This window comes from Cyprinus carpio, chromosome A5, assembly GCF_018340385.1.
Source record: "Cyprinus carpio isolate SPL01 chromosome A5, ASM1834038v1, whole genome shotgun sequence".
Classification (NCBI taxonomy): Eukaryota; Metazoa; Chordata; class Actinopteri; order Cypriniformes; family Cyprinidae; genus Cyprinus; species Cyprinus carpio.
In genome coordinates, this window is record NC_056576.1 from 6,285,653 (window position 1) to 6,311,388 (window position 25,736).

The window sequence follows — 25,736 nt, forward strand, 5'->3', positions numbered from 1 at the left end:
CTTGCGCTGGCAGTGAGGTTAGTCTCCTGGGTTCATTCCAGCCGGACACAGGCATTTTCTAATCTGGACCCAACGTGAGGCCGGGGTCCCTGAGGCAGTGGTGTGATCGACACACAGACAGAATAATGACAGCTCTGAAAACACTGCAGAATGCAAAATGATAGAAAAAGAAAGAACATACACGTGTTTTGTTGTTGTTGTTAAAGTGTGGGAACGTGATTTTTGTCTACAATTTTGGTATATGAGGAAAATATCAAAATTACAAAATGATTAAACAAGTGAACATTTATTTTATTTTTATTTCAGTTATTTATTTCAGGTATTTTTTATGTTTTTGTTTTTATTTTTGATTTTAGCAAGTAACTATAAATCGAAATAATGTTTAAAATTAGATTTATTAATGTTTTTAGGTTAAAAGAAAGTGTGCATTTGTATCATTTTTAACTCCAATTTTTGTTTAAATTTTTTAGTTCATAATTTAAGTTAGATTTAGTTGTGTGTATGTATATATACATATATATATATATATATATATATATATATATATATATATATATATATATATAGATAGATAGATAGATAGATAGATAGATAGATAGATACTATAATATGTTTTATGATGTTATGTGATGCTTCATATATATAGATATATATATATATATATATATATATTATATATATATATATATATAAAATTTAAATATATGATTTATATATGATTAAAATATGGAAAGTATGAGTGGTGCTTCTCGTGCTAAAGTAGCTTTCACAATGTTGGGAGGTTGAAGTAGTGCTGTATGGCTATAGGAGGTTTGTGTTTGTGAAACCTGTGTGAACTTGAGGAAAACTGACTTCCTACATCCACTAAAAATCACCAAAACACAGCTGATTAAAAGACATTTCTCAATAATGATTAAGTTAGTCAAAAAAAAAAAGATCCTGCAGTATTGTCTGATATTTTTCATCTAATGCTTTGACGTTCAGACAGTTTTCCTCTTTGGGATCTGTGTGTGTGTGTGTTGGAGTGTGTATTTGTGGGCAGGAGTGTGTGCTAGTCATTTCTCTACCGTATGATTTGATTAGGTAAGTGTGCATGAAACTCTCTTATCAGATTTGTGTGAGCAAGCGCTATCATCCGCGTCTGCCGTGGTTAGCGCCGTTTGGCTTTATGATATCTTTCGACCAAGACAATTTACTTCTTCCATGCCAATAATGCCATTACGGTCAATGGTGCTGTATTAGATGCATCAGATAGAGCCGTGTCATTTCAGCGAGCCGTGGGTAAGAGATCCATCCTTTCACGACAGCACAGCACTTAAGAGTTTCATTTCTACATGGAAATGCTTTTTCTGCTTCAAGCTGTTTCCCTCATTGGCCTGTTTTCGAGCCACAGTGCTTGTGTGAGTTTCCACTTCTTGACGTTACTGTCATACTGTACATGTGTATAAGGAGTCTGTAAGTCTGTAACGTGTCTTTTTTTTTAGCTTTATAAAACGCTGTTTTAAAAGGTCATATAATGGGTATAGGATGCCTTTTGCTCTATACTGAAATAAGAATATGATGTTATATGTACACATAAAGAGAAAATGTATAAAATCTGAAACTTATCACATATATATATATATATATACATATATATATATGATCACCAAGTCTTTGTTTGTTTAATCAAAAACATAGTAAAAACAAAAAATATTATGAAATATTATTAAAAAATTAATCTAACTTTTTATATGAGACTATATTTTAAATGTAAAGTATGCCTGTGATCAAAGCTGGATGTTCAGCATCATTACTCCAGTCTGCAGTGTCACATTTTGCTTCAGAAATCATATAATGTCATATAATATAAAAATCAATCAGTAACATTTTTTATTATTATTGATGTCAAAAACAGTTAATATATTTTTTGTAGAAACCGTGATACATTTTTGTTCAGGATTCTTTGATGAGTAGAAAATTAAAAACAGCACTTCTTTGAAATATAAATCTTTTGTAACATTATAAATGTCTTTACTGTCGCTTTTGATCAATTTAATGCATCCTCGCTTAAAAAAATCTGAAACAGTAGTGTGTGTGTGTGTGTGTGTGTGTGTGTCTAGTAGTGTGTGTGTGTGTGTGTGTGTGTGTGTCATCATTTGGTACTTTTAAATTAATATTTATTTTTTTAATATTATATAATATACAATTAATATTATAATTAACTCTCTCTCTCTATATATATATATATAATATTCTATATAATGTGTGTATGTGTATAAATGTATGTATATGTGTGTGTGTGTGCATGTGTGTGTGTTTAAAGAAATTAATACTTTTAATTCTTTTTTGAGAAATTAATTATAGATAGATAGATAGATAGATAGATAGGTAGTTAGTTATTTTGATTGTTTTTTAGATAGATTGATTGTTGTTAGTATATATATAAATATATATATATAAATAAGAAGTATGAGCCCTATTTTTTGTCTGTCCCTCTACTTGAGCTCTTCTCCTCTTTAGAATATCTGCCTAATTTTTCTTTTTCCTTTTTGCTGGTGGTACTTATGAATTTGAGTGGTTATGACAACTGGAGTGAGTCAAGTGAAAAACAGACTCAAAGAGACTGAGTCTTCTTAGGGCCGGGCAGCGTTCACATCTACAAATCCTTAACAGATGTGTGTGTGAGCGTGTGCCAGGTGAATTTCAACCCTGGATACACTGAAAGAAAAGCCTTGCTCTCTCATTACACATAAACACTTCTATTTAATGCATAGATTTGAACAGTTTCTGAAGACAAGTGCATTTAAGCGCAAGACTTCTATCCAGTCTAAATCAGATCTGATAAAAGAGTGCATAGGAAACTCATCCTGGTCTTGAATCCTGTTAGAGACATTGGTTCAGGATCCAGAGCTGTAATGTAAAGCACGATGGACGCAGAATTATGGCTCTGTTCTGTTTTGAGAGCATAGAAACATGAACCTCAAAAATCACATGCGCTTGCCAGAACAGTATATATGGAGAAAATAACAGTACGAGGCAGAAGAGGGGAGCGAGGGAGGCACAGACAGTCATCTTTTATTAGGTCTGTGGGTGTTAAGAGCGCAGTGAATAACGCAGTGTGGTTTATGGCCCGGCCCCGCTGTATGAGAGCCCATATTGTGCACGGAGGCGGCCGGACTGAGATTCTTTTTGGCCCCTGTCGCGTGTTTTCATTCCCGGCCTTTCATCGCACGGATTATGACTCCCACCACAATTATACTCACTTCCAATCTCTGTTCAAAAGAGCCACGTATAGAAACAGTGCTGTGAGTGTGCTCTGCTTTCTCGCTGAGGAGAAAAACTGGTGCAGGATTAACTTTGAAGCATTTTCACTCTGAAGTTGCTAGTAAAATTCACAAATAATTAGAAAGAAATGGCACATACTGAATCATTTTCTAGTGAAATTTACTTCCAATAGTCTTTGCAAAGTTTGAAAAATATATTTTTTTACAATTTAGGTAGATGTGTGTGTGGTTGAAAAAACTTCCCTGTATTTTCAGTGCACTTTGATCTCTATTCTGAAACATAAAAAAAAAATTATGTCTATCTATCTATATGCAGTGATTTGTTTTGTTGCTCTGTTTGTTTTAGCATCCTACAATTTGTAAAGGATCCTGGTTTACTGTTTGCATATTGAAATATTCTCATAAGCATAAAAAATGGTCAATTAGATTAAAGTGCATTTGTCTATAATTTTCTGTATGTATGTATTTATGTTACATTTTTCACTGAGTTCAATGCAGTGTTTTCTGTGATTGCCTTCTCCATAAAGGACACATGTGATTTTCACTAGAATTTCATTAGGTTTTGAAATGGATTGTTTTGTTTTATTTTATTTATTTATTTTTAATTTTGTTATCTTATTTGATGTACTTTATTTTTTATTATTTTTATTTAATTGTAATTTTCGTTTTTTAAATTGTTTTCCTTTTTCTGTTTTATTTTAATTAAAATGTTGTTGTTTTAAATAGTACTCTGTTATTGCATTAAAATGTATTTTTTATTTAAATTATATTTTCTTTTTATTTATTATTTCATTAAATTTATTTGATTTTATTGTCATTTATTTTATTTTATTTTTTAAATTGTTTTCCAGTGTTTTTCTTTTTCCCCAGCAGCATTAAGTGTCTATATTATTGCAGAATTATTTTCCAGCGTGGCACATCCTCAGGGCGAGGGCCGGTCCAGGGCCACAGGTTCACCGAGGTCTAATAAAACCCATAACCTGCCGGTCATCTCTGATTATCTGTTGGAGATCACTGTCAATAATTAGATAACTAAGCCATACGGAGTGAGAGAGTTATTCTCATCGTTTCGCTCTCTGTGCAAAATAACATTCTATCTGTCCTCCATCTGATTGTTTTAAAGTCAGAACATGTTCACAAAGAATATTACTACGATAGAAAATTACAGTTCAAATAATTATTAAATTAAAAATGAGTTAATATAAAATATAAAACGTTTTGTTTTCAATAAATGTTTAGCTTTACTGACAGATGCTGTTCATAGAGCTGATCTTGTACTGAACCTGATACTTTTCTTGCAGTTTCTGCATTGATCAGCAATACTTCATAAAAAAATCAAGTTGATGATGTTTCCATTGGCATGTTTTCTGGGAGTTGTTATTTGAATCTTCTGTCTGAGCTTTCCCCATGATTAGTCAATACGTGAGAAACCTTTTGAAACCTGTCAGATGACTCATGACTATCACGTCTAGCATTTGGCATAATAAAATGTGCTGATCAGTTTAATGAGAGGAAAACAGTGGGGCAGATGCCACAAATGGCATGTTGTTTACAGTATGTTGTCAGGTTCTGATCACACACAGTCAAACAAAGAGTTCAGATGTTTTGTTGACTGTCAAAAAAATACAATATTGATCTTTTTTGATTGTCAGTCAAAGCATTCAGTATCAACATCAGCTTTCTGTAACTTTAAGCATTATTCAACAGTTAGCGAATGCTACATTACTTGGTGATTTTTTTTATTATTGTGATAAAAATAATAATAGTACATGAAATGTACATTTTATGTACATATATATATTTTTATATATGTACATTTTATGTACATATTTATGTACATTTATGTACTTCAGAAACCTTTGAACATGAACATAAGATTTGTTTCAGTTCATTTTTTATTTTGTAACCTTAGAAGACAAAAGGAGCATGCAAATGTATGCAATTTATATTTATATTTTTGTGCAATTCTTAATATATTAGTTTTGATCCCCCAAATCTTGTCAATAAATTAATAAAAATAAAAATAAAAATACAGCTGTACATTGTTAGTCCATATTATCTCAGGTCCTTTAAATAATATTAACAGATACAACGTTTGAATTTAATAATGCATTAGTAAATGTTGAAATTAACATTAAGATAAATAAATGCTTTAGAATCTTAATAAACGTAATGGAACCTTATTAAAAAGTGTTACCATGCATCAAGTTAAAATAACAGTTAGAAATGTTGCCTTGGCAACAAGAAAAAATAAAATCAGTTTAAGTGTTTTGATATTTCAGTTCTGGTTGTGGTTTTAGTTTAATAATGCTCTCTCTCTCTCTCTCTCACACACACACCCACACACGTGCGTGTGTCCTCCAGCAGTGTTGAGAGTGTGTGCTCCGTCCTGATTGAATTAGACACCCATCTGTCATCAGCCTCTCAGCCGGCAGCTGTAAGCACACACTCCTCTGAGACGCCCCTTTGTCCCGCCCACACAAAAGAAACCCTGGCACAGATAAAGACACACTGAAGCTCCTATCACTCAGTTTGTGGCTGATAGTTAATGCGGGAATGAATGTATGCATGTGGGTCTCAGCTTTTGATGGGACTAAACTAAAGGGATGCTCAATACACACCAGATAGCAAATCTTGGCTGCGTGATTGTTTATATGATCACAAACATATGAAAACTATTTCATTGCACAGTCCTATATAAAGTTTGATATACTGTATTGCATCAAACTTTATGTGCAAACACACAGCACACTCAGTATATACTATATAACAAATCTCAGCTGGATTATTGTTTATATCGTTGCAAAAATGTATTTTAGCACAGCTCTCTATGTAAAGTTGGATATATATTGTATTCAACTTTATCCGCTTATATTCACAAAAAGTGATATACTATATAGCAAATCTCAAATGCCTGATTTTTTTTTTTTTTTATTAAAATAGTATTATCATACAGCTCTTTATATAAAGTTATGTAAGTCTAACTTTATCTGCATACAGCATACTTGCACAGGCCAGTATATATTAAATTAAATTTAGGGTTATTAAGTTAAAGCTAAAACTAAAACATTTGCATTACTTGAAATGAAACAAAAATTTAACTTAAAGTCAATAAAAAAGGTTGAGTTGATGTACTAAAATAACTAAAACTAAAATTACAGTTAATAATAACTAATACATTGTATTTTAAACATTCAAAATGTTACTTTATATTTTCATTTTGACAAGAAACTTTAAAATTACAATGTAAATGCCTCAGAAAAAAAAATATCTCAAAAAATTTTACTTTGTATTTTAAATTATATAATTTATTTTTAATTTCTGTAATATTTTATTTCTTATTGTAAATATCTTTAAATATGACTTTATATTTTAATTAATTAATTTTATTTATTTAATATTTATTTCTTATTTCTACTGCATATAATATTTTATTTCTTATTTTAAACTATATACAATTATTTTTATTTTATTTATTTACTGTATATACTAATGTATTGCTTATTTTAAACTATTTAAAAATTTTACTTTTATATTTTAAATTTAACAAAAAATGTGTAAAATTTAGTAAGATTACACTAAGAACAGAAAATATAAAAATAAAAAATGAAATCAAAATATTGATAAAAACTGTAATAGTATCTCAACTATAGTAAAATAACATACTTCTGTAGCAAATCTCAAATGCTGGATCTGCTTGTATCATCGCAGAATGTGAACTATATTGTTGCCCAGCTCTGATCAGATCAAGATATGAATATATTCTAAACACTAACATCATGATTTTCTGTAAAGCTGCTTTGAAACAATGTAAATTGTGAAAAAATAAAAAAAGTTCTGTTTCTCATGCAAACATATACATGCAATCCTGTCCATGCACGTATGTAGTGTGTTGTTGAAGAGCGAGGTGGTGAGGGTCACCCATGGGAGTCATTTAGACATGAATCTCAATGTGTGAACTGTGAATGTTGTGGGTGGTGGAGCAGGTGAACGACTGCCGGAGGCAGAGAAAGAGAGAAAGACTGTGGGTGTCAAACACCTGCAACCAGTTCTGTGTGTTAGCCTGAGGCCGATGGGAACGCTTTGAGGACGCGAGGCCTGATACTGCTCCTGCCTGGAGGAGCCGTGCGTTCAGAGCTGCAATGTGTTTCGATGAATCTTTACCGCGCTCGGTGTGAACTCATTGAGCTGAAGACAGGACAACGTCAACTGTGATCGATGGGTCTGTGCTGCCGGGCTTTGTGCTGGATATTTGCATACGGCTGGTGTTTGTGTTTGATGAGCAGACTCTCTTATGTCTCTGTTATGTTTTCAGTAAATACCAACTTCATTTCTTATTCAGCTGGAAGCCGTTTCCCCCTCAGAGTAAAATATTAAAAAGATAATTGTGAGTTTATCTCACAATTCATTTTTTATATATTTGTAGACTTTATTTCTTATTTTAAATATCTTATTTGATATTTTAAATAGTTTATTTTACTTGTTTATTTATATAATTTTTTATTCTTATTTTAAACTTAAAATCTCAATGTCATTTTGTATTTTAATGTTTAATTATTTTTTATTTATTTATATATTTTATTATTTAAAATATTACCTCAAATAATATGAATTATATTATTTTAATTATTTTAATTATCTCAATTTAATTATGTCAAAATATAACTTCATCTTTAAATTTTTAAATTTAAATTTATTTACTGTATAAACTATTTTAATTCTTATTTAAAACTATCTCAGGATTTTAATTTATATTTTTTATTTATCTTTATGTTATAAAATTGTATTTCTTATAAAAAAATTCTCTAAATGTTATTTTATTTATCTATATTATTTAACTTTATATTCTTATTTTCTTTTTTACTTATAAAAAAAAAAAAAAACAGAAACAAATTAAAGTTCATGTTAGGGTGTTGTTTGCCAGGGTGTTGCCATGCGGTTGCTACAGTGTTATGTGTGGTTGCTAGGTGGTTATTTACTGGCTCGTTATGTTTTTTCACCTGTTTTATCATTTGTGTTTAATTGTTGATGTACAGTAAGAGTTTAGAGCTTTAAAATGAAAGCAGGTAATACAACTGCATCTCGAAAGAATTTGATGAGAAATGTTTCATAATGAGATGAAATGATGCTGTAAATTTGGATATGGCTGGTGTTTATGTTTGCTGTTTTTGATTTAATTACAGTGTGTTTCATAACTGAGCAGACAGAGTTATATCTCACGTATGTTTCCAGTAAATATTAAATTAATCTATCCTCCAGTTCCTCAGCTATGGAAGCATATTCCCATCTCAAAAAAAAGAAAACAAAGTTATTACAACTTCTTATCTTAAAATGTTATTTATTTGTTTGTTTGTTTGTTTATTCAAATTATTAATTCATTATTCATTCATTCATTTTTTTTAACCAATACAAAAATATTTGTAAATCTTTTTTATATACTGAGGAGGAAACAGTCTTCCATATTTAAAAGGGATTTCTTTCTTTCTTTCTTTCTTTCTTTCTTTCTTTCTTTCTTTCTTTCTTTCTTTCTTTCTTTCTTTCTTTCTTTCATTTTTTATTTCCTGGAGAAATTTTGTTCTGGGTCTTTGCCAGGGTGTTGCTATGCAGTTGCTAGGGTGTTATTTTTTAAACTGTTTTAAGAAAAAGTTTCATTTCGTTTTTTATATATAGGAAAAACAATATAGTTATTATTGAGATCTTTTTTATTGTTTTATTGTTTATTGAGTTGGAGTTTGCAGCACTGCAGTGGTTTTTCATTGCACTCTTTAAAGTCTGACTGTTGTTGTGACGTAAACAGAGTCGGTTGGACACACACACACACACACACACACACACACACACACACACACACACACACACACACACAGATCAGCACAAGGAATTCAGCTCAACCTGTTTGTTGATGAGCGCTGGCTGCATCAAGGATCTACTCAAATGTGAAGCAAGTCTTGAGAAATCCCTATTAGCAGATAAAATTAGACATTTGCATGCTTAGGCACGCAGCGCATATTTCAAAACCACTGTTTTGTTCTTCCTTTACTGTTGTTCAGGGTTTGTTCTTTATAGTATCTGAGTCTCGCTGTGTGGGTGAGAGTTTTATTCGTTAGTCTTCAGTATGCCATTCAAGCCCACGAGTCTGACCCCGATCTAATGTTTCAAAGTCACTGTGTGTTGTTTGCTTTAGTTAAAGGCTGTTGTTATAGAAACCATCTTCAGATTTTTTCTGTTTGTGAGGTTTTGTGGACTTTTTTATGTGGTTGGAATCATCAGAGGAAGCTCTATATGTGAAAGTATATCTAAAATATATAAAAATACAAAATATGAAATGTAAAATATATATATTTTTTTAGTTTTGTAACAAATGTTTTTTTTGTTTTCATTAGTTTTGGTTATTTTGTTGTGTGTTGTTGTCATTTTTATTTTTATTTAAAGGGGTCATTAACTGAGAAATCAAAATTCCCTTCATCTTTTGACATTTAAGAGTTTATTGTACTATAAAAACATCCTGTAAGTTTCAGAACTCAAAACTTTCTTGTTAGTCTTAAAAGAGCTGTTCAGAGCCAAGCTGTGGAAAAACACAAGCTACAGTATGCATCGCCTTCTTTCTGATCCCAACATTAGGAAAGAGTGGATGAAGTTTATTTTTAATGAAGATCCAGACCGCATCAGTAAGAACTTGGTCCTTTGTTCACTTCATTTCACCACGGATTCATTTACAAACGAGGGACAATTCGATTCAGGATTTTCAGAAGGATTGAAACTAAAAGACGACGCTGTGCTGAATATATTGGATCTGACAGTAATGTCGCACCACTGTTTTTATTACAGATCGTTTGATATGTGCTGAGTATTTATGCGTTTTCAACCTAAAATCACAGAAGCGTCCATCTGTGAAGGATGTAGCTGTCAAACACACACAACTGTTAGCCAATCAGAGCAGTGGGCGTTTACCTCTGAGTCTACAGTCCGCCGCACCTATTCAGAGCGTTCAGATGAGAGGGTCAAAACAGCACAGAAAATAGCCCATTACTTCTGAATTAGGATGTTTTTTTGATGTAAAAATCTTGATAACACTATAAGAGTACAGTACAACATAATTAAAAAGCAGTTCATGACCCCTTTAAATATGTCTACATATAATTAATTTTATTTACATTTTAGTTATTTTTGCACATCAAGTCAATATAAGTTAATTATTTTTATTTTTATATAATTTATATTTTACATTTCATGTTTTATATTTTATATATATATATATATATATATTGGATAACACAGTTCTAAGATGTTGTAATGTGCATTTAGAATCCAATATATATAGTTTTTATATTTTGAATGTTTATTTTTACATTTTCTATTTTTATGTTTTCTTTTTAATTTTAGTTAAAGCTTTACTAATTTTGTTGTGTGTTGTTGTCATTTTATGTCTATAGTTTTTATTTTAGTCTATAGTTATTCTAAACTAAATGAAAATAAGGAACAAACTGCACAAGTTTGTGTGCGTGTTTCTGGGGTTGTTCTTCCAGTTCTCCTGGACTGTAGGTGATCTTTTCTCATGGTTTCTATGGTAATCTTCACATTTACTGTCTGAGCATCTGCTCTCCAGATCTCTGTTTGATTAGTAAGTTGAATCAGCTCATTCTAAAGGGGCTGGTTTTCGGTAAAGCACCTTTACTGCACGTCACAGCATTCCCTTTTGAACATTGGGAATATATATATATATATACTATAATATATATAATTAATTTTTTAAGTTTTTTTATTATTTTTTTTTTTTTTTTTTTGCAGTATAACTATGGAAGGTTCTTTTTTAATATAGGCTTGTTTTGTATTTAATGCTGCATGGCGCATACAGTGGTAGATATGCACATTTGTATTTAATTGTATATATTTTACATAAAAACTTAAATTGACTCTTAAAAAAAAAACTTGAATTGGCTCTAAATGTCTCATAATTTTCTGTAAGGTTGTTGAATTGGCTCTAAATGTCTCATAATTTTCTGTAAGGTTGAAGCCTCTACTGTAATAGTCCCCACAAACCACAAAAGTTCTCAGAACTGGACCTTTAACCGATTTCTTTCAGTCTGCAGGATTCAGCCTCTCTCAGCTCAGAATTCGTCGGGGTTGATATTGAAACGTTTCGCTAGTGACAATGGCCCGTGCTCTGTTTGGGTCTTTTGTTGTGGAGTCAGAGCCGAGTGTGTTGTCTGTGTGTGAGTGTAGATTATTTATTTTTTATTATGGGTGAGAGTTAGTTGGCTCTCAGGTCTCTGTGCTCCAGTGTTCCAGCCTGAAAACCAAATCATACAAATAGACTGGGAATTTGAACTTTTTCAGTGTTTGAAAATAATAGTGCATTAGTGGGATACATGTCAGTTCATTAAGACGAAAACGAGGACGTTGTTGTTACGGACTTTTGAAGTTAAATAAGTAAGAAATAACGTACAGTCAGTAATGATGTACAGTACATTGTACAGATTATCTTGCCAAATATATATAAAATAGACATGAAATGTTGATTTGAGCTTAAAATTATTTTATGTAAAAAAAAAACAACAATCATGTAGGAATAAAAATATAATGTTGCATATATAAAAATATAACGTTGCATGTACAGAAATATTCCTATATTCCTATAATTTTATATTATATATATATATATGATATAGAAATATATATATATATATATATATATATATATATATATATATATATAAACACTATAAGCAGCTTTTTCTAAGTCAATATTTTTGTCTCATTTTCCAGTAGATACATTTATTTGAGAAGAAAAACTGCTATTAATATAAAAAATATTAATATGTTTTGTTAATCTGTAAATTATATAATTTTTTATTTATTTATTTATTGCAGAGATTAATTTTTTTTCTTTGTATTCAAATGCATGCATTTCGTTGCCTGGGTCAATGGTCAATTATCCAGTCTAGCTAGTTATTAGAGACTGTTAGATGTATGATGCAGATGTTTGTTGACATATATAGGAGATGTTTTTTGTTTGTTTGTTTGTTTGTTTGTTTTAAGAGAGAATCAAATGAATGAGGAATTTTAAGGCATCAATAATTAATTAGCCAGATATTTCACAGGCTTTGGCCGAGTAAACATTCCAGACCTCAGGTCTAATAATCTAAGGATTACCAGGGCTAATTAAAACTCAAACAAACATCCCTTTGCACAGCCAAAGGTCCGTAAAATGGTGGGAAAACACACACACTGACCCAGCATCACTCTCAGATGTGGCTAAAGCTCCTCTAAGAGGGATTGATCTGGGTCGAGGTGAGGCACTCGAGACTCGCTGTAATCTCTCAGCTGGGTCACCGACGTAAACCCCCACCCACAGATTAAGGGCCCTTGTCAAATAGTCTCCAGCGCAGTCCTCCTTTCACATGCTCGAGGACCTCCTCTTCAAAACGTCCCATATTACTGTTTGTTTAGTCTCTCTGGGCCGAACACGAGGGTCAGCTGTAATTTAAAACTGGACTGTGAGCTTATCCAGCCTCAGGCAAAGACTCACCCTTATTTAACGTTTGTGTTTCAGTGCTGTAACCTCATGGGTGCTAAACTGGGGCTCTGTTCCAAAAGCGAGTGAGCTGCCTACCTATCATCTTAAAGGGGTCATTGGATGCTAAATGCACTTTTACAAGTTGTTTGAACTGAAATGTGCGTTGGCAGTGTGTGTACACAACCACCCTAAAATGATAAAGATCCACCCAGTGTTTTTTTTTTTATATTGTTAAATCTTTACCCCTTTCTCTCTCCCCTCCCATGATTGTTTGATTGAGAGTAGAGTTTCAGCACAGACTGGACTGGTGTCTTACCTTAGCTCCGCCCTGAGTGACTGTCATCAATCATCCATTGTTTCACCACCGGAGCAGATGTAGACAAGAATGACTCCTAAGTGATTGAGGTGTTCTGTTGTTGGATGTAATAATGAACATAGCAGTCGTCATTTACTCCCGACATCTGAGCTGCTGGAGACGCAGTGGATTACGTTTGTTTCTGAAGGGAATGAACCCCCGATCTACATAAATGCGTCTATGTTCACGCAAATCATTCATGATCCAGCTTCACCAACAGAAGAAGTGTGTAAGGTTTTTTTAATAAATCTTTGCGAATCACCTTTCCTAATAATGTGCTAGTTAGCAAGTTTCACGATGAATGCGGCTAAAGTAAACAGTCCCTCAGAGAGCAGCTCGGAAGAGAGGGGCGGAGTCAGCAGAGCTCATTAACATTTAAAGGAAAATGCTACAAAACGGCTTGATCTGAAAAGAGCTGTTTTCGACGGTAAAAAGGGTGTTTTTTCACACTGCCATTGAGAAATTTTAACCAAACTGTTATAGACTTTTCATTAAGATCCTAAAGAATCATATCAACTTGTAGAAAATTGGCATCCGATGACCCCTTTACAGCATTATAGATGCCAAGACAGTTCCACATGGGAAGCATAATTATCTTTCTAAGATATTATCTTCTTTTATCTAAATTCGAAGACATAATCGTATCTATGCTTTAAGGCAATTATAAAGATTGTTGATTATAAAGATACTTTATAAAATATTATTTTATTCTATACTTATAATAATTATAATATATGCTTATAATAAGCATGGAATTAAATTACAAATCATTTATTATAAGTATTAATATCCATATTAATAAACACACACACACACACACACACATATATATATATATGAAATATATATATATATAAATAATCTTATTTCATACTTCTAATTCTATTTCTGCATTGCATATATTTTATATGTAAATATAGTCTTGTATATATGTAAATATAATCTTTATAATATGTACAGAATAGAATTATAATGTATTATACATATTACATACATATTAATAGACACACATATATATGTATATGTGTACATATGTATGTATATAAATTATATTTATGTATGTGTGTGTGTTTATTTGTACATTAATATGTGTAATAAATTATTGATAATTTTATTGCATTCTTAATATTCTATTTTTATATTCTATTCACTTTATATATAATTCCAATTTATACTTATAATAATTTTTATATGTATGTATATTGAATTACCCCATTCTATTTCGTATATATATATATATATATATATATATATATATATATATATATATATATATATATATATATATATATATATATATGTATTTAATATACTGTATATATGTAATTTTATTTCTTACTTAGAATTCTATTTCTATATTACATATATTTGATCTATTAAGTATAATTATAATATATAAGTAAAATAAAAAATAATTTATTGTACATATTAATATACATAATACACACAGATGTATGTAATGTGTACATTTTTATGTATGTATGTATATAACATATGTAAAAAAAAAAAAACAATCTTCCTGTAAAGCTGCTTTTGAACAATAAATATTGAAAGAAATGTATATTTGTAAACTTATTAGAGTATTATCTTTTATAGTATAGCAATACATTATTTCTGCTGGAGCACTTTGCTTTTGTATAACTCATAAAGTTTCTGCCTACAGAATGTAGAGCTTTCATGTAGCTCTTGTTGGGTTATTATGCTCCCTATGTAGGCAATAAACAGCTAGGCAGCTCACTAGTTCTTGGAACAGAGCCTATAAGCAAGAGCTCTTCACTTCAAGTAGCGTCCACTTAATTAACTCTCCGTCATGATCTCTTCACTTTGATTCTCTCCAAGAAGTAGTTCATATGGTGTATACTGGACAACAATGGCCGGCACATCTGCTCCGGAGGCCGCGCTGGCCTTTTGACATCTGCGTTAAGCCAGAGATTAAGCAACGCTCTAGATCTTGAAGAAAATCTGGCTCGCCACTCATGTGCTTCTACCAGGCTTTATTGGTTTGCACAGATGCAACTCATGTAAAATAAACTCAGTGTTCTTTGTGTCAGCCAATGGGACGCTTCGGGAGGTGGGGGTAGTAGCAATATCCTCCTGTCAGTCATGTGCTGGCTTCTTTCTGATTGGTCTGTGTTCAAGCAAAGCAGCTGCAAGCCCTAGACAGCAATTAGCAGCCGCGTTACTGCAGCTCTGGGTATATTATCAGATCGCTCACTTTAGCAGCGAATAGAGCCCTGCTGAGCAACGTCTGCTTTACATCAGAAATAAACACAACATGGAAACAGGCCAGATGAGGAGAGAGACTCATTAAACGTCTTCAGATTTAGGGGAAAGGATTACGATAAGGTTACTTAGTTAGTAAGGGAGGGAGGAAAAGTATGTTACTATATATAATATGTAGACTGTATATATATATTGTTTTTTTGCCTGAAAATTGCCAGGCTGTTGCCATGCAGTTGCTAAGGTGTTCAAAGTAGTTTTTGGCACATTGATATGTGGTTGCTAGGGTGTTGTTTGTGGTTTCTAGGTGATTGCTTAGCCAGAAGTATCTAGATATGTCCCTAAGATATGGCTTCAGTCATTTTTTAAATTAATTTTCTCTATAAATTTATAATAATATAACTTACTAATTTTAACATAATTCTATTAACATATTTTTTTACTATATTGTTATGGCATTTCAGCACATTTCCCCCAAAGTTTATCATTGCTTTAATGTGAAAAAGTTAGTTTAGTTAAGTTTATTTTAATACTATCTAGCTAGGATAAATAGGACCATTAATATTTTTTTTATAATTTTCTGCATTAATTTTATTAATTTAACTCATTCATTTTAGCATTATGTTTTAACATTCTTTTTTATTATTATTTTGATGCAAATTCAGCACATTTTCCCCAAAGTTTATCACTGCTTTGTTGCAAAAATTCTTTCTCGTTATTTTATGAATATTTTTTAAAAGTTCAGTAAGTATCACATGATGTATATGTACAATTTGTCACAAATAATTTCTTTATTTCACTATAGTAATTAAAATGAATTTTTGCATTCTGCTTAATTTTCTACATTTTTTTCTACATATTTTATTTTTTGCTAGTTTGCCTACCTATACAGCATTTTTGAGCATGAATATGCCTGTGATACCTAATAATGTCGCCCAGCAGGGTTGCTCAGCACTGGGATTTGAACCACAGCCAATAAGAAGCTGAGAGAGAATGGACTCATTCAAGCTTGTGGTCAGATCTGGCTTTGATAATGCGGCCCGATACTGCGGCCAGGGTTTCTTCTACTACCTACACTAAACCTGGACTTCTGAGAGACCATATTTAGACCATGAGCTTAGATCTGTTCTGGTCTGTAAGAAATTACCCTCTAATCAGCTTCTAGGCACTTTTATTTCCTAATAGATGTTTAAAATGTAGCTTCCAGTAAGGGTTTTAGGAGAATGTATGTCATAGGAGAACTTTTTAAAGCATATGCTCTTTAGAAAACCATCTGTTTCAGTGCTTTAAGATCTGGAGAACTTACAAAGTTTCTAAAAGACTATATAGCTCAACTCAAGAACCTTACAGCCACAAACAGGTCTTGGTAAGTTCTTTGCTGAGTTTTTTTTTTTTTTTTTTTTTTTGTTTTTGAAGTGTAAAGCAAGTGTAGCACAGTGGTGTGTGTGTGTGTGTGTGTGTGTGTGTGTGTGTGTGTGTGTGTGTGTGTGTGTGTGTTGTGTGTGTGTGTGTGTGTGTGTGTGTGTGTGTGTGTGTGTGTGTGTGTGTGTGTGTGTGTGTGTGCGTGCGCGTGTGTGTGTTGTCTTTTGTATGCATGCATATTATTAGCTAATACTCTGTTTGCTGTTATGGTCGAGCTGAGTAAACTCCAGTCTGAATAGAGCTGCCAAACTCAGGAAAAGCAGCTGTCCAAACACACACACACACACACACACACACACTGTATACCTGCTGTATTCAATCTCTCTCTCTCTCTCTCTCTCTCTCTCTCTCTCTCTCTCTCTCTCTCTCATCCGATTACATCTCTGTCCTCTTCCTTCGCTGCTATTGCTACTTAAAGGGACTTTTGTAACATTGTATTGTTTTTTGTGTTTACTTTTGTTTTATTTAATTTTGTGTTTTTAATTTATTTTTTCTCCTGTGATCACTACAACTGAAGAGGTGGATATATTGATATGTGTTATATATTCACATAAAAAGTATTAATGGTCTTATGTAGCTTATAGCTACATATATCATAGGCATATTCATGGCCAAAAATGCTGTCTAGGTAAACAAAATTAATAGTTTTATAAACATAATTTTTTCATTATTTTTATGAAAATTCATCATATTTCCCCTCAAACATTATCATTGATTTTTGAAGTTCAGTTAGTAACATATACTACAGTTGTATTTTGCAAATTTAATATTTTTTTTTAATAAAAAATAATAGTGTTTTTTTTTTTTTTTTTTTTTTTTTTTTGCACCAGTAATAAAAGCTCCTTTTTCCCCCAAATCTTTAGTAGACATTTTTAGCAGATTTCATGAGATTCATTCAAATCCATTTGTTCACGTTACTTTTCAAAGATACCCTGACACGCTTGCTTTCTGCTTCTCCGTGTTTACGCTTTGATCTTAATCAGGAATTTTGCATGTCTGTGGGCGATTATGTTGAGCAGTGAGTGATGAGCTTCAGGAGCTGTTGTATTGTGGCTGGAGTTTACTCTGAGGCCCCGGACAAACACACACTCCCTTTACTCTCTCAGCATTTAACTTCAGTCTAATTAAGGCTGGCACACACTACACGACCTTTAAAATCTAAAATCTTTGTAACGCTAGGCATCATATATTTACAGACTTTGTGAACAGTCACAAAGGAAAAACTGTCCATCATGCACTAAACAACTGAGGATCACACACTAGCAGACTTGAAAATTATTCCGATCACAACAAACTCACACGGAAAGGTGTGCCTTGTTGCTAGGAGACACATGGCAAATGAAAACATTATGTGTTCTAAAATCAGCTCAAAATATCAAACATGTTTGCTTCTTTATGTTTCTCAAGTAAATGTATCTTGATTTAAGAATGTGTAGATATTTGTACTGGAGAACAAGACAAAAATACTGAGGAATAACATAATTTTTTAAGTGTTTTAAGTTTAAATAAATTATTATTTCCATCCGACTCTAGATACATCCGAGACCTTTTAAATTTTACCGAGGAGAGTGGATGTGGTTTATACACTTTGAAAGGGTCAGAATGCAGTTAAACCTGGTAAATGTGCCTTGTGTGTGTGTGTGTGTGTGTGTGTGTGTGTGTGTGTGTGTGTGTGTGTGTGTGTGTGTGTGTGTGTGTGTGTGTGTGTGTGTGTGTGTGTGTGTGTGGACTACAAAGTATTTTCCATACAGTACCATCAGAGGAAAGCTCCAGTGTTTAATGACATATTTAGCTCTTTTGTAGTGCACATGCATCTGTGCTGTATGGATGTGGAAGAGGCAGAGGCGGTTGGAAAAATCAAACACACACACACAGAGAGAGAGAGCAAGAGAGAGAGAGAGGCCTGCAATGCAAGTCCATAATTGCATCAAAGGGCAATGTAAAAAGGCTGGTTAAAAAGGATATAATTACTTTCAAATGATGTGCAGTTACAATTGAATACATGTGTCTGCAGAGACCAGCAGATTTTAGAGGATTTATCTTACAATTGAATACATGTGTCTGCAGAGACCAGCAGATTTTAGAGGATTTATCAGGTGAAAAGAAGTCTGCAGAGACCAGCAGATTTTAGAGGATTTATCAGGTGAATTTATATACTCAAATAGTAAGCTTATTTTATTTTTGTGTTCTGTTTTGTTTTCAACAGTGTCTAAATAAATCTAATTTTTAAATATTATTTTAAAAACATTTTAACTATTGTTTTTTTCATTATTGTTATTAACGGTATTTACTATTTATGTGCTCAGATTTGCCATTTAAAATATTATTACATTTTAATGCAAAATTACTGAATCTATTACAGTGTTATATTCAATGAACATTTTAATAAAATCATTATTACATTTAGTTAGTATGTATAGAAAATGTATGTTATATAGTTGTAATCTAATAATACTTTTTAATGACCATTTATTTTTTATTATTTACCTGAATTCATTTAATATGCTTGGATTTACCAAAGTCTTGCAATCAAAAGTCAGACATCTCAAAACGAAATCAATCGTTCCTCATTAAATTCTCCAATGACCGGAATGATCTGCTCAAAGTTCACTTGTATTTCTATACCCCTACTATGTGTTCATAATTTGTGTCTATTTGTTTCTAGGAACTGAGACAAAATTTATGCATAAACTAAAAACAGAAAAGCTGTTATGAACAAGCAACACATTTTTCCTCTGAGTGTCAGTGTATATTTTGGCACCTGTATTGAATTCCACATGTTTCTAAAGCACCTGAAGCTGATCTGAGAGCTGTTGTGGTGAGTAATCTCTGTGATTCAGACGGCTGTTTGGTGTTTGGAGATGTTTGCTGGTTCTCCATGAGCCCATTCAGACACGGCTGTGCTCCACAACTTTGGTGGCAGTAAAAAAAGAGGGATAAATTATTGTTTGTGTTTGTTACGTTTCTGATCTATAGCAAACAAATACACAGAAAAGGATAAATACCCCCCCCCACACACACACACACAAACACACACACACGAGTATCACATACACACACTGAAGATCACAGAGTTAAAGTCTTTTCTAAGCATGATTGACTGAGCGTGAAGACTTTCCCTTCTTTAGGCTGTTTTAATGGTATTAAAGAGGGATTAGTTTCAACCACTGCACTCTGTCAATCAAAACCACTACATTTTCACACACATTTAGACATACTGTACAAAGAGACCAAAAACACCAGATGCATCTTCTTCTTTGTTCATTTCCATATTATTAGTCAAACAATACCTAAAAAAAAAAAGAAGTGTGCATAATTGTATTAAATGTGCACTTAGTGTACTTAAAAGTGCTTAAGTGTACTTAAAAATCTTTTTTTTTTTTTTTTTTTTTTTTTACAGATAATATAATACTGATGAAATAAAAGGCCACTTGCGTGGCAAAAAAGAATATATATGTATAGTTTTGAAGTTGTAAATAAAGATTTTTGGAGTATATTTTACAAGAAAATAATATTTCCCTTCCCATTAATTTTAATTTATAATTCTGTTTTAATTGCTATTTATTTGTAATTGTTTGTGAAATGTACTAGTATTTTCTGCGTGAAAATTTTTTCTACACCATTCCCCCCCTCCCCCCACAGTTTTTGACTGTTTTTTTAACACAGTTACGCACTTTTAGAAGTGCCCTTTGATATAATGTAGCATTAAACATTTAAATATAAAATGCATTTTAAATCATTGTTTTAATAATCATTTGTCATGCTTTAAAGAAATACACTTATTCTGATGATTTGACTAACATACTAAAGCAAAGTACTTGATTATAATTTTAACTGATATTCAATAATAGATTTAAAATGAACAGTTTGAATATACTAAATTGCAAATGTGAAATTAAAAATATAACTTTTAATAACAATTAATTAAAGTATATTTTAGTGTATTTCAAAGACCATATTTCAAAGACAATAGAAATAATTATGAAATTACATAAAAATATGTACTTAAGTCCCATTTAAGTGGGTCAAAAAAGCAACTAATCGCATTTAATATAAATTTAAACTATAATGTATCTTAAATTAATTGTAAATTACATGCAATTAAGTATCTGAAATCATTACATTCAGTTTGCACTTAAGTATATTCTTAAGTATGTTATTTCCGTAATAAGTGCTCTTGTTAAAAGTAAAATTATAAATTATAATAAAATAATATTATATAAAAATTAATCATAATATTACAGTAGTGTGATATTATGTAATAACGTATTAAAAGTGTACTTATTCACGAGGGGTCACTAGTACTATTGCTCATAAACCAAAAAAGTGGTGTAGGATTTACTATAAAACAGTTTACACTAGTAATAATTTGCAAAGAAACAGCAAGTAGCACATTGAATTAAACATGAAATTTTGATGTAGAAAACTGGAGTAGTATATTCTTGTAAAACGTGCTCCAAAAACCTTGTTTTATTTACAACCAAAAAAAAAAAAAAAAAATGCAAGTGCCTTTCTGACAAAGACTCTGGACAAAGCCGTCGCTGCCACTGTGGTCCTGTCAACAAAGACAGAGAAACAGAGACAGGATTAGTTCCCAAACACAACAGAAGAAAGGAAGATCTCCAGAAAGAGCATGGGAATTACAGACAGCAGCATAATGTGAAGTGACAGACAGAGGAAGCAGGGAAACTTCAACATGTGATTATTAAAGATCAGCTGAAGATGGAGAAAGAAACTAGGTTGCTCTTTGGACATGGTGTTGCTCAAAGGTTGCTCATTTGGGCTCAGTGCAATCCTCTCTTCCATTTATTATCAACTTTGTCTCGGTTGCTTCTTGTAAAATACCTATTGTTTAAAAGTTTAGGGTCAGTACTATTTTTAGAATGTTGAAAGAAATTTCTAATGCTCACCAAGGCTGCATTTATTTGATCAAAAATAGAGCAAAACAGTAAAATTGTAAAATATTTTTACATTTAAAATAACTGTTTTCTATTCGAGTATATTTTAATATTTTTATATACTAAAGAAATCCTTCTAGTATGCTCTCTTTGGATTCATATTTTTGTGGAAACCTTAATCCATTTTTTTTCAGGATTCTTTGATGATCTGAAAGTTCAAAAGAACAGCTTTTATTTAAAATAGAATCTTTTGTAACATTATAAATGTCTTTACTGTGACTTTTGATCAATTTAATTCATCTTTGCTGAATAAATGTAGCAATTTCTTTCATTATTTTGAACAATAGTGTATATAGTACAATACACTAATAGTACAGCTAAAAGAAAAGAGTGGAAATGTGTGAGTTTGTATTGAGATCTATGACTTTTATTGCAAACTTTGTGATTTTGGCAAATTTCTGCATAGTTTGAGATCTGAAATCTAAAGTCTACTGAGGGTTTTTTTCTCAGGAGAAGCATCTGAGAAGCATTAGATGTCAGCAGAAGTCTCCTTCAGTGCTGTCTGGGAGAAACAATAGAGATATTAAAGAGATTTCATCTGTGATTTTTCTTTCCTGTGGGTCCGTCACTGAATATTGACTCCTCTGTAAAACTCTTTTATGCGTCTCACCTCATGATACCATCATATCTCGAGGCTTATTAAAAATCTCTTTCAAAGTCATAATCATGAGCGCAGCACCGCCGGGGCGTCCGGTGTCAGTCACGCATTGATCTGTGTGCCTGTGATATTTATGGATGAACTTTATTGGTGTGGGAGAAGACTGAGCTCTGAGGGAAGATCTGCTTAATGCTTCAGAATTATTGAGCTTTGCAGCGAGTCTCACGCCAGGGGGTTTGAGTATTACCCAAAGAAGTGACTCGCTCTTGTGCTTCAGATAATTATAACAGGAGGTCCTGCTATGTAGATTACAGTGTGGCATTTTAAAAACTGTTTATGTATTTGGTTTAGCACTCTGATGTAAGATCGATGATCTAACCTGCTTTACACAAGTTTGGTGTATGTAATTTTTTTTTTTTTATGTTTTTGAAAGCAGTCTCTTTTGCTCATCAAGGCTGCATTTATTTGATTAAAAATACAGTATAAACAAGAATATTGTGAAATATTATTACAATTGAAATGAACTTTTTTCAGTTTGAGTGTATTGTAAAATGTAATTTATTTCTGTGATGCGCAGCTGAATTTTCAGCATCATTACTCCAGTCTTCAGTGTCACATGATCCTTCAGAAATCATAATAATATGCTGATTTGCTGCTCAAGAAACATTTCTGATTATTATCAATGTTGAAAACAGCTGTGCTGCTTGATGCTTTTTGTTTTGTGTTGTTGTTGTTATACTTTTTTTTTATTGTTTTTTTTATGAATAGGAATATTTTGTAACATTATAAATGTCTTTACTGTCACTTTTGATCAATTTAATGCATCCTTGCTGAATAAAAGTAGTAATTTCAAAAAATAAAATAAAACATTTTGCAGTTAAATTTTGAGATTTTCAAATTTCAAACATTTAAAAGAATGTAAAACCACTTTTAAGTTAGTTATTTTATTATTGGCTAATATTATTTAAGCATCCTTGGTTACATCAAAAAGTTTTACAAATGTCTAAAACAAACATTTTAATTCTTTGGCATAACATGCACTAGTGAATTGTGCATAAAAAGACTAGAAACATGTTTTAAGAAAGTAACCAGCATCGGTTTATGTTTTGTTTCTCCTCATCAGGTTGTTTGCAGCCAAATGCAGCGGCTGTCTGGAGAAGATCGCTCCCAGTGAGTTTGTGATGCGCGCACTAGGAAGTGTGTATCATCTAGGCTGCTTCTGCTGCTGTGTGTGCGAGCGACAGCTGTGTAAAGGAGACGAGTTCGTCCTGAAGGAAGGACAACTGCTGTGCAAGAACGACTATGAGAAGGAGAAGGACTTACTGCACTCGGTCAGCCCAGACATGTCTGACTCCGGTGAGAACAACGCTTAACTTTCCTCTCGTCTTGTATGCTCTCTGTGGAAAGGTGATATTAAAAAGCTTGTTTCTGTAGACAAAAGTGAGGAAGAAGATCTGGATTTGAAGCCTGAGAAAGGAGCAGGAGGTCAGGGCAAAGGAGCCGATGACGGCAAAGACCCACGCAGACCCAAGAGACCTCGCACCATCCTCACCACCCAGCAGCGGCGCGCGTTCAAGGCCTCCTTTGAGGTGTCGTCTAAACCATGCCGAAAGGTGAGACCATCCTTCAGAAGATTTCTAGAGAATTTCTTGAATGTGCAACCTGTGCTTACTGTAGAGGCACAGGTTCCAGTATTATACTAAATCATTATTATATAGCAGTCTATGGACTATCTGATGCGTATTGCATGTAAAAACAGCAAAAAAAAAAAAAAAGGAAGAAAGAAAGAAAAAAGAAATGGACCAATTGATGATTATTGCATCTAAATGGGCAAAAACTATGAACAATCTGATGCATATTGCATACAGTATAAAAATTACACAAACTATATGGATCATCTAATGCTTAATGCATGTAAAATTGGCAAAAACTATGGATCTTTTTAGGCGTATTGCATGTAAAAATAACAAAAACTATATGGAGCATCTAATGCATACTGCATCTAAACTTGGCAAAAACCTCTGGACCACATTATGCATTTAGCATGGAAATATGTCAAAAATTATGGATCTTCTGATGCATTTTGCATGTAAAATTGGCAAAAGCTGTGAACCATCTGATGTGTATTGCATGTAAAAATTGCAAAAACTCTGGACCATCTGATCTGATGCGTATTGCATCTAAAATTGACCCCCCAAAAAAAAAACTCTTTCTTTTATAATATAGTATAGAGTATAGCATGTAAAAAATGGCAAGCACTTCATGGCAGTGGTCAAATGTCTGGGTATGTGAGACTACTTCAGATGAAATAATATATCGATGTTCCTGTTATTTCAGGTCAGAGAGACGTTGGCAGCTGAAACCGGTCTAAGTGTTAGAGTCGTTCAGGTGTGGTTTCAGAACCAAAGAGCAAAGGTGAGCATGTTCAGAGATCTTAACTGAGCCTAAGTCAGGAGTTTTCAATTCTTTAGATGCCATGGATGTCAAAATATCATTATCCTTGGTAAGGAGCGCACATCCTAAAATGTAAACAGCAGCTATATATATATATATATATATATATATATATATATATATATATATATATATATATGCTATATAAGACCCTATTTATACTCTGAAAAATAATATTATAAATATTTGTGTAGTTTTTATATATATATATATATATATATATATATATATATATATATATATATATATATATATATATATATATATATATATAGATATTATATATATACACACATTTTTATTATTTATTTATTTTTACATTTACTAAACTTTTTCTGAGTGCAGGATTATTATTAACTAAAACTAAAATTATTTAAAAAAATGTAAATTGAAGTAAAACTGAAATAAAAAATAAACCTAAATTGTTATATTTTTAAAAACAAAAACAAAGTTGCTAAAAAATGTTACTGAAATGAATATGAAAATTGGAATATGTGTGTGTGTGTGTGTGTGTGTGTGTGTGTGTGTGTGTGTGTGTGTGTGTGTGTGTGTGTGTGTGTGTGTGTGTGTGTGTGTGTGTGTGTGTGTGTGTGTGTGTGTGTGTACATAAAATAGTAAATAAAAAATGCTAAAATAACACTGTCTGACTGTATCCCCGAACCCTGGTTTGTAAACCCCTGGCCTAAATTACACTTTAATATGATTCAATATGCATAAAACATTTTATGATCTTCAGAATTATTCAATATTTGTCTGTTCCTCTTTTTCCGGTCAGATGAAGAAATTAGCACGCCGACAACAGCAGCAACAAGAGCAGCAAAACTCTCAGAGACTCGGACAAGGTACTAAACACATACACAAATACTACAGAGCCAACATATGCTAGTCTCTAGCAGTTTTATCCCTGTTTTATGTTTCTAATAACTCATCTCTCGGTGTGTTTTCT

At 32.1% G+C, this 25,736-nt stretch overlaps 1 protein-coding gene across 1 annotated transcript in view; it reads left to right on the forward strand.

The window, feature by feature from the left end:
* Positions 1–25,736, forward strand: part of LOC109072880 (LIM/homeobox protein LMX-1.2-like) — a 48,667-nt gene that overhangs the window by 20,479 nt on the left and 2,452 nt on the right. The window contains exons 3-6 of the mRNA XM_042752189.1: positions 23,460–23,692; positions 23,771–23,949; positions 24,674–24,751; positions 25,566–25,632. Of these exons, the coding sequence (XP_042608123.1) occupies positions 23,460–23,692; positions 23,771–23,949; positions 24,674–24,751; positions 25,566–25,632 (557 nt within the window). The remainder of the gene's footprint in view (positions 1–23,459; positions 23,693–23,770; positions 23,950–24,673; positions 24,752–25,565; positions 25,633–25,736) is intronic.